We start from the raw sequence: 10,938 nt of genomic DNA on the forward strand, positions 1-10,938 counted from the left end.
GATGTTTTGTGAAAATGTCTCATTAAGCGCTACCGCAGGTCCTTCATCCCATCTGCAATCAGAATGTTTAACACCAGCACTACAATGTCCTGTTAATCATCTGTTCTCATCTTTCATTCCACTACATGGCAGTTACTATGCGACTTGGCCCATTCACAAATAACTATTATATCCATCTGAATCGCACTGTTTTTAATTAACCTGGTGCAATTGTATCCGTGCAATAACTTACATTATCTATTTATCAGATCGAAGTGTACATAGTGTGTATACATTTGTAATAGTTGCCATATTTTATTTTATTTTATTTTACCTTTACCATTGCTATTATTATTGTTATTATATTTTTTAACTATGTTAGTACATTGTTGTATTCCCCTGTCCCGTGTTGTAAGTGTCGTGTCTTTATGTTTTAATAAAGATTCGCGCGGGACAAACTGTGAGCTAACGTGTTAACATCCTTTATTGAACAACTGTAAGGTTTCCCCATCTACATCACATGACCCCCTTGGCCTCATCCCATTGGTCCATAACCATTCAGCATACCTTCACAGTATGCATCAACTACAAGTGACATTCAAGACCACAACTGTCATTTGTCAACATACACCAACACCACATCTCCCCTTTTAAGGGAACGAAGTGTAAACTGTTTCACTTCCATTAGAAAACATACAAACCCTGCAAGGATTAACAAGGTTAGACGGTTTAGTGATAATCATATATACACTGAAACGAACACATCAACTATGCAACCAAAAGTTCCCGAATTTTTAACTTGTTGCTATAAAGTGCTCAAACTAAACTCCCTCTCCTGCAACATATCTTTCATGTAACCATACCATCATAACACAGGATTGTATTTCACAGGTTAAGCCTAGACGGCTTAACTACAGCTCTCCCAGACCTAGTTCTGAGAGTGTTAGTCTCTGTAGGGGAGACTGGAGATGCCACCGCGGGCGACATGGGAGCCTGCTCTGGAACTGGCCCTGGCACCTGTTGCTGTGGTGCAGACTTGTCCTGTGTAGGTGTCTGTTCAGGTATCAGGTGTAGGCGGTTGCGTCTCACCACACCCTGGGGTAAGTCCACGAGGTAAGATCTCGGAGTGGAGTGGTTCTTGATCACAGTTCCAGATGATTTTACGTCAGTGACCCATACGTGTTCTCCTGGTGTCAGATCCCTGAGAGTCTTTGTACGGTGACGCCTATTGTAATTTTCAGCATCAAGCATCCTCTTCTCCCTTTCCTGCCGAACCAGCGTGCAGCTGTCAGGCAGTGCAGGGTCCAGCTGAGAGGAAAGAGATGGCACTGTGGTGCGTAGACGCCGGCCCATGAGGAGCTGAGCCGGGCTGTAGCCATTCTGAAGAGGAGTGGCTCTATAAGCGAGTAGAGCCAGGTAGGGATCAGCTGCTTTCTTCAGAAGACTTTTCACCGTCTGGACAGCACGTTCAGCTTCGCCATTACTCTGTGGGAACCTAGGGCTACTGGTAACGTGTTTGAAACCATATAAGGCCGCAAAGGAAGCAAAAACTTGTCCAGAGAACTGAGGTCCGTTATCTGACATCATGACCTCTGGGATGCCATGGCGAGCGAAGATCGATTTTAGATGTGTGATGACATCAGCAGACCTGGTGTGAGATAAGAGTGCAATCTCAACATACCTGGAGAAATAGTCAACAACAAGCAGGTACATTTTACTTCCTAGTTGAAAGAGGTCCGCACCCAACTTCTGCCATGGTCGGTCTGGAAAGTCCGATGGAATGAGTGGCTCCATGGGGTTGAGACGCTCTTGTAGACATGTTCTGCAATTCAGTACCATTTCATTCACTTGTTGGCTGAGTCCTGGCCACCACACAGACTGGCGAGCACGTGCTTTGCATTTCACAACACCTTGATGTCCTTCGTGAAGTTTGGCTAGCACGTCGTTGCGCATTGCTGCAGGTATAACGAGCCGTGTGCCTTTCAGCAACAAACCATCCTGCACTGTGAGTGTGGCTCTCTCAGTCCAATAGTTTTTCAGCAGCAGTTCCTGTTTTGCATGTGCTGGCCATCCCTCCGTGCACAGTTTCATGACACGTGAACAGACACTGTCAGCCTTCAGCTGCTCTTTGAGGTTTTCCACATATGACTGACTGACTGGTAGGTTTTCAATAATACTGTCCACATATATGTTAGTGCTCTCCATCAACTCTTGTTCCTCCGAAGTCGAGTGCACTCTCACTGGCGAGCGCGACAGTGTGTCTGCCGTCCAGAGTAACTTTCCTGGCACATGCACTATTGAATACGAGTAGCGCATTAGCCGCATTCTGAAGCGCTGAATTCTCGGTGGCAAAAGATCCAGTGCTTGTGCTCCAAGTAGAGAAAGAAGGGGTTTATGGTCAGTCTCCAAACAAAAATGTTTCCCCAATAGGAAATCCCGGAACCGCTCGCACGCCCATGTGAGGCCCAGAGCCTCCTTTTCAACTTGAGCGTAGCGTTGTTCAGTTGGAGAGAGTGACCTTGATGCATAAATCACAGGCCGCCAGTCCTCCTCCCATCTCTGAAGAAGAACTCCTCCCAGGCCATATGATGATGCATCGGCTGATACTTTAGTCTCTCTGTTCGGATCGTACATGGCCAGCACTGGAGGAGAGGACAAAGCTTCCTTTAGCTCTTTGAATGCTTTATCCTGGTCCACGCCCCATAGCCAACAGTTCTTTTTCGAGAGGAGGTCACGGAGCGCTTTATCCTTCTCTGCCAGCAGGGGAATGAATTTCCCCATTTGGTTGACCATGCCAAGAAAACTCCTCAACTCACCCACATTTGTTGGCTCCTTCATCTCTGTGATGGCCTCAGTCTTGCTTGGGTCAGGGCTGATGCCTGAGGCTGAGATGACGTGTCCCAAGAAGGCCACCTTGCTCTTGGAGAGTTCACACTTTTCCAGATTTAAAGTGATGCCTGCCTCTTCCACTTTCTGAAGCACGGTGAGGAGACGAGCGTCATGCTCCTCTTGGTCCTGACCCCACACCAGCAGGTCATCGATGTGGCAAACCACACCTGCTAGCCCCTCTATGACTTCGGCCATTGTGCACTGGAAGTGCTCAGGTGCTGAGTTGATGCCGAAGGGAAGACGGTTGAAGTGGAACCGCCCAAAGGGTGTTATGAATGTGGTGTACTTGGATGATTCTTCAGTTAGGGGAACCTGCCAGAACCCCATGTTGGCGTCCAATTTGCTGAACACTTTGGCCCCAGCAAGCATCCCAAGACTCTGTTCCACAGATGGCAGAATGTACTTTTCCCGGCACACATACTCATTCAGTCCAGTAAAGTCCACACATAGACGCAGTTTTGGACTGTTTTTCTTGGGTACGACCACCATGCCGGCACACCACTCTGTTGGTCCCTCTACACGACTGATGACGCCCAACTTTTCCATGCGTAGGAGCTCCTCTTTCACTTTCCCCATCAACGGCAGGGGAATTCTCCTGGGGGTTTTCAGTGAGAACGGAACAGCGTCTGGTTTAAGCTTTATGTGGTAAGCCCGTTGCACATTGCCCAGCCCACTACACAGTTTGGGGTAGTCTGCCTTGAGAGTGTCCATAGTCATACTGTCAACCCGCTTGATTAAGCCAAGGGATATAATGGCTGGCAACCCAAGCAAAGGCGTGCTTAAGTTTTTGACCACATACACCTTATCCATGGTCTCTTTGGCTCCATACTTGAGCTGCAGTCTGGTGAAACCCGACACGTCCAGCGGGATCCGTCCTGGACCGAACAAAGGTCTCTCGGGTTTCTGGAGAACAGGCTGCAGTGCACCAGAAAACATGCTGTTAAAACAAGTCTGTGATACCGCAGTCACATCTGCTCCAGTGTCAAGTTTGAATGCGATTGTTTTGTCCATAACTTCTATATCGGCAGTCCATGCAGCATTATCAGAAGACACAGAGCCCAGGAAGAAACTTTTCTCCTCCACTTCCTCAATACTATGAACAGTCTTGTCTGTACGACAAACACGCTGAAAGTGACCCTTTTTTCCACAGGAGTGGCACTTGGCATCGTTGGCAGGGCACTCATGTTTGGGGTGAGGTGGGCCTCCACACTTGTAGCACTGGGAGCTCTGTGGATTTTTATATCTGTTGTTAAAGCGAGGCTTAGCTCCACTGTTTGTGTATTTGTTGTCAATGGGCCTTTCCTTCTGCTGCCTGCTCTTAAAAACTCTGTCCACAGAGCTGACATCCATCTGCATTACAGCACTAGTTTCATTCCTCAGTGTGTTTTGTTGCTTTTTAATCTCCTCTGATTGTCTTGCCATGTTTATGGCTTTTTCCAGGTCTAAATTTTTCTCCATTTGCATGCGTTCTGAAAGTCTTGTGTCAGCCAGCCCCACTACTAACCTGTCTCTTATCAGCTCATCCTGCAGTTGTCCATAATTGCAGTGTTCCGCTAATGCATGTAGGGCAGTAACGAACGCATCAACAGTCTCAGTTGTTTCCTGTTTGCGCATATTAAACCGTGCGCGCTCATACACAACATTCTTTTTGACAACGAAAAAGTTCTGAAAGCCATCCTTAACTTTTGCATATTCATGCTGGTCTGCATCGCTGAGCTTTAAGCCTCTCAAGACGTCATCTGCTTCGTCTCCCATGCAATAAATTAAAGTATTCACTTGATTTTCTTCAGAGCTTGTGGATAGATTGCTTGCCTGTCGGAATCTCTCAAATCTCCGGATCCATTTCGTCCACTCGTGCGTCTTGGAGAAATCAAAGGGCTCCGGTGGCTGGATGCTAAACGTAGCACTGGGCGCGCTAGCCGCCATGCTAACTGCTGCTCCGTTCTGCTCGTCTTCGCCGTCACTCGCCATACACGTATCCGCAGAGCGTCCCTCTTCTCTCTCCGCAGCGGTAGACCCCGCGTTAAGTCACGTTGGAGCTGCACAGCACTTCTGACACCATGTCGTGTCTTTATGTTTTAATAAAGATTCGCGCGGGACAAACTGTGAGCTAACGTGTTAACATCCTTTATTGAACAACTGTAAGGTTTCCCCATCTACATCACATGACCCCCTTGGCCTCATCCCATTGGTCCATAACCATTCAGCATACCTTCACAGTATGCATCAACTACAAGTGACATTCAAGACCACAACTGTCATTTGTCAACATACACCAACACCACAGTAAGCTGCTGTAACAAAGTAGTTTCCCCCAATGGGAGACCAATGAAGTATATCTTATCTTATCTTATCTTATCTTATTTCATCTTATCTTATCTTATCTTATCTTATCTTATCTTATCTTACACCTAATATATTCACACTCTTCTGACAAGTCCAGATTCAACATCTTATTTAATTGTCTTTTGGTAAAATTAGGGCCTGAATTGCTTGTAAGAAACTTCTAGACTTGGTATGTCTTCATTGGACAATGTGGGACATGTTACAACGAAGCTGAGACCTATAGATCCCCATTTAATGTTCATCTAACCCTTCTTATTGAAAGCTTTTAAATATACTACTACAGGTTGATTTGATTGCACACACTATACAGGTTGTGTATCGGGCCTTTTAAGAGGAGTTTTGTTTGACAGCTTTTATTTTGAAATTCCTCAGCAAAACAAATAGTTATCACCGGAATCTGAATTTTCACAGTTCTTTCGGGATAGTTATGCGTGACTGTATTCAATTACTTTTTAAAGCTTTTTTCCATCAATTCTGTGTCAACTAAACAGAACAAACAGGCACTAAGTCTCTCAAAGAAATCTCCACAGAGGCAGGTGTGAGCATATCTGTAACGATGGCTGATATTTCCGTGTGTCCACAATCTTTGAGTCTGGAAAAATGACCACATTCTGCTGGCCTGTATGATTGCAAGTGCTGCAATTGGTAGTAAATGTCTGATACTGCAGCTGTTGTTACCTCCTCTGTTTGCCAATCCTTTTTTGAAGTTTTAGGAAGGATGTATAGAATGACATCTCTCTAAATGAGCCTGGTGCTTTTTGTGAGTCTCGTATGTAGCCTGTCGCTTCAAGTCATATTTTCCTCCATGCATGATTAAAAAAAATAAAGCTCTGGCAAGTGTCCCAAAAAACTGTCAGGGAATCATCCCCCAGGCTTCACCCAGAAGTAAATACTTCCCAAGACTTTGTCGTAACTGCATTTTCCTTTTTGTTGTAGGTTCTATCATATTTTGTGCCCTAACGTGGGGTAAGCAACAAGGATGTTGACAGGTCATCGAGGCCATGACCTCACGTGTGCTGATTCATTGACATCTGAAATCAATTAATCAAACTTGATTTATATAGCGCCAAATCACAACAAACGTTATCTCAAGACGCTTTTACAAACCAAGCAGGTCTAGACCATACTCTTTGTAATATCATAAACGAAGACGCAACATCAAGACAGGATAAGATCCAGGATTATCTCATCTTAATCCACCATGAGCATTGCACTTCGCAGTATTTAGCTAGTTACAGCGGCAAGGACAAACTTCCTTTTAACAGGCAGAAACCTTGAGCAGAACCAGACTCATGTTAGACGGCCATCTGCCTCGACCGAGTTGGGGTTGGAAAGAGGGATAGAGGAGATTAAGAGAGAGATGATAGTGATGAGATGGATAGTAGTAGCTGTTGCCTTTGGAGTCTGGAACGTCCACAGCAGCATGGCATGTATGGCAGCGACTCAGAGAAACATAATCTGACATAAGCAATAGTAATAGCTCCGGACCATGGGAGATCGGGCCTTTTGTGCTGCTGCACCACGTCTGTGGAATTCCCTGCCCAGCCACCTCAGAACCCCACAGACTGTGGATGCTTTTAAAAAACATTTAAAGACCTTCCTCTTTAAAGAGGCTTTTAACTGATTTTAAGTACTGCTTTTAAAAGTTTGTTTTTACTGTGTGCCTGTAGCACTTTGAGATTTCTGGAAATGAAAAGTGCGTTATAAATAAAATGTATTATTATTATTATTATTATTATTAATAGCTATTTTGCTTTCTACACAGCCATTGGATGAAAGCCAGATGTCCTGCATTTTGGAGTACAAGAACCAATCAAAAACAATGTCTTAATTTGCAGGAGGCAGGCAAGTGATAAAAATTATTAATTGTTATGTAATTTCTATGAGAAGTTAAGCACCTGGTGAGATTTGAGTCACACTCTCTAATGTCAGACCTTGGTTTTACTCAGGCGAGTTGAAAAGTCCCCTTGGTCAGGGCCACATGAAATTATCAGGAGAGAAAGTTACAAATATTTGCAGTTAATTTTATATTTAGAATTATTAACATCGACTTTGCCTTGCCAGACTTGTATCAACAGGTGCCACATCATTCCATTGGTCCAGACATGACATAATTATAAATGAGACAAACATAATTGCCCCTCTAGGCTCTCAGTAAGGCTGACTGTCTATTAGTGTCCTGTGGGGAAAGAGTTGTGTTTTATGTATAGGGCAGTGTTTCCCCCCTGCAGTTTATCCACATTCCTCTCTCTGCATTACTTCCCTTGATACACTTTTCTTACTCCCTCAAGCAAAAATCATTTCATTGTTCGTGCGATATTAAATGAGATATTGGTCATTAATATTTCATGGTGTCTGTCCGGGTGGTTCCCTCTATATGTAAACCAAAGCATTTGAGTATATATGTGTGGAGGCGCCGTGTTTGTGATGCGAATCTCATGTCTTGGCTGGCAGTCACATCCTTTGAGTTTCAACCTGACCTTGCACGTCTCCATTGAGCAAAACCCTCAGGGGGATTAACCAATCACAAAGCCCCCACTGAGCAGAGATTTAATCAGCCTCCCTGAGCTGCCCAGTGATCACAGAATAACGTATCTCACAATCAAACAAACATACAAACTGTGATCAAACAGTTCTAAAGCTATGGCATGCCTGTGCATGTGAATGCATAAAAACAAATACATAAGCATATCCCTTACAGCACCAAATGTTTGTTGATTTTTCTCTTATTGTTTTCCAGTTTTTTATACAAAGACTTTCTCTGTTCAATGTTCCTGGAATATTTGCATGGGAGTGCATTTTCATCCACCAGTTTCTGTTTGGGATGGGAAAAAAGTCTTGAAGGGGCTGAAAGTTGTAAAAAGGTCAGAATATCAAAAGTTACTTTTGGATGAGATGAGAAGGTTAATGTATTCATCAAAAGTAAGTTCATTGGGAACAGACAAAACGAGGGAATCATGACGGATGAAATTTTCACCCTGACCCTGGTATACTCCCTGATCCAATTCATAGATGGAACAGAAATGTTACTTGTGCACTCTTTACAAAAGGTATAGTTCTTTTTTTTTATCCAGTATTTTTAAGTGGGTTGTATGAATCAATAATAACTGTATAACCTACAGGAGAAGTCAGAATTATTCACACATGTTCTTTTCCTTATTTTTTGGTTTAAATCAGAACACACACACCAGAACAGCCTGCTTACGGCGGCGATCGTCTTCTGTGTTTGTTTATCTTTTGAAAGCACGTTTGATCACGCAAGTGTCTGTGAGATCTCATGTCTGCGGAATCACCACTGTGAAATGGTTGCCACAAATGTTAAGTGTGTGTTTCAGCTGTCTCATGGAATCAACTAAGTGTGTGTGTGTTCAGAAACATTGTAATGATAGAAATCGGTTAAAACTTAGGCTGTTTCCGAAACAGCCTGCTACATACTACTTACTAATGTAGTAGGCAGTAGGTATTGCCTACTACATACTGCGTTTGAATTTAGTATGTAGTATGACTGTTCTGTCCGATCTGTCATGCAGCATGCTGAGCCAGACTTCGCTGGATTTCCGGTTTCGGAAAGCGGAAGTAAACAACGGCGAAGCCGATAAATAAAATGCTTATTTAGCATCCATTTATGATTTAAAAAGTTAGGAAGTGGTTTATATGTAATTCAATAACTTTCACAGCACCCAAAAACGGATTTCCTCCTGTCAAAAAATGAGGAAAAAGAAAAAGCAGAACGAGCGCTGTGCATTATGGGAAACAGTACGCGAGGCAGACTGGTCCGATGCACACTGAGATATTTCCCCGAATCAGTAGACATCCGGGGAGTTTTGGCATACTGCAGATTTTGCTCTTGTTCACATACTTCTTACTACATACTGAATTTTGGACATATCAGTACGTACTGCTAGTATAGTAGGCGATTTCGGAAACAGCCTTAGTCTTAGTGTGTCTCCCGGCAGTTTTAGAATCAGCTAAGATCTAAAAGCCGTCCAGTGTGTGGCCAGCCTGAGATTAGTGTTGTACAATTACTTAAATGTAGTTCAATATTTTCAGTGTTGTGTCAAACTTATTAAAGTCCTCATAAAATCCCCCTTCCCCAACCCCCCATCACCTACTTTAACTCTACCTGTCCCATTAAAAGTTACTAACCATAGACCTTTCTGGAGTCCCTGAGCTCCATTGTCTCGTAGGGCCCTCCGTTCCAGACTCCAGCTAATATAGACGTGCTGGACTCCAGCGGCAACAGATACTACTACTCGTCTCATCACTATCACCGCTCCCTCTATCTCTTATTCTCCTGTATCCCTCTTTCCAGACCCAACTCAGTCAAGACAGATGGCTGTCTAACATGAGTCTGGTCCTGCTCGAGGTTTCTGCCTGTTAAAAGGAAGTTTTTCCTTTACCGCTGTAACTAGCTAAATACTGCCAGGTGCAATGCTCATGGTGGATTAAGGTGGGGTCAGACTGAGTCTTATCCTGTCTTGAAGTTAGGTCTCATAATAATTATTGCTCATAATTTGACATAGAGTACGGTCTAGACCTGCTTGGTTTGTAAAAGCGTCTTGAGATAACGTTTGTTGTGATTTGGCGCTATACAAATAAAGGTTGATTTATTAATGAAATAGCAAAAATTTGCAGATTCATTTAGCTTTGATCTTCATTCATTCCATTTAGTTTAATGTATTATAGATTGAAGGTGATGCTTCTGTGCATCTGTGTCCACTAAATGAAGTTTGTTCTTACTCTTTGTAATAGAAAATGTCCTCTCATGGCATTTCTTGTAGAGTAGTAATGTTTATCTGACCAGTAAATTCTTAAACTAAATATATGGTACCTTTGTCTGACATCATTAGAAATCATTTGTTAACATCAAGATAAACTTACAATGCACAGTGCGTGTGTGGAATTGGACATAGAGAGAAACAGAGTCCGCTGCTCTGTTATTATGAGCAGATACACCTCTCATCACAAACTCAGGACAATTTTGAAAATGCAGCGTTTTCTGTTTGCAACTTGCACCACGCAAATTCTCCTACTCATAGGCAGCATAGGCAGCTTGGTAATGCAGTGGATTCACTCTATTTAGCAGTCATGCTGTTTGTTCAGCCCATGGTGTGCATCAGAACACTGGATCTATGCATTAAAAGCAATGGGCTCTCAGCAAATGTAGGTGTGGGCTGTAGGCTGCCCACCCATTCACAAACTGAACCGACATTTCTCTATCTGAGCAGGCTGAGCCCACTCTTGCCCTTGGCTTCAACCGGCTTCAGAAAGTACTATTTCTGTTCTGTTAGAGGCACAACATTTTTAATCACACACGCACAGTTTTATACAGTTATAATAATTAATCAAAGTAATATGATACATACCCTAAAGCATTGGCACAATCACTCTCGTTGTATAGAATTGTTTAAATGAAGGTTTCTGCAATTACCTGGTGCCATTCAGTGTTTGCTGTCAGAGGTCTGTGCTTTTAGTAGTTTAGCACAACAATAAAGTACCAGAGAGGCTATAGGGATGAACTTTTTGACAGTTGAGCTCTAATATTACCAAACTTTTAGGCTTTCATCATTCAAATTATTGGGAAAAAAAGCACCAGCAATTGTCTTCAAAGAAAAAAAAAACTTGAAGCATCGATTTATCCTCAAATGAGGTACTGAACAAGTCAGGTCTGGCACTACTTTCAAAAATTGTCAAAAGGAACACATTGACATTTAACCTCACTAA

The 10,938-nt window shown here is 43.2% G+C and overlaps 1 protein-coding gene across 1 annotated transcript; it reads right to left on the bottom strand.

Annotated features, from left to right (window-relative positions):
• Positions 1-445: 445 nt before the first annotated feature.
• Positions 446-1,740, bottom strand: LOC117805297. The gene is made up of 2 exons (XM_034673975.1): positions 1,722-1,740; positions 446-1,627 (listed from the first exon to the last, which is right to left on the bottom strand). Exons 1-2 carry the CDS (start codon positions 1,733-1,735, stop codon positions 865-867), a joined length of 777 nt encoding a protein of 258 aa, XP_034529866.1. The 5' UTR covers positions 1,736-1,740; the 3' UTR covers positions 446-864.
• Positions 1,741-10,938: the final 9,198 nt, after the last annotated feature.

Source organism: Notolabrus celidotus, chromosome 21, assembly GCF_009762535.1.
Source record: "Notolabrus celidotus isolate fNotCel1 chromosome 21, fNotCel1.pri, whole genome shotgun sequence".
NCBI classification, from domain to species: domain Eukaryota; kingdom Metazoa; phylum Chordata; class Actinopteri; order Labriformes; family Labridae; genus Notolabrus; species Notolabrus celidotus.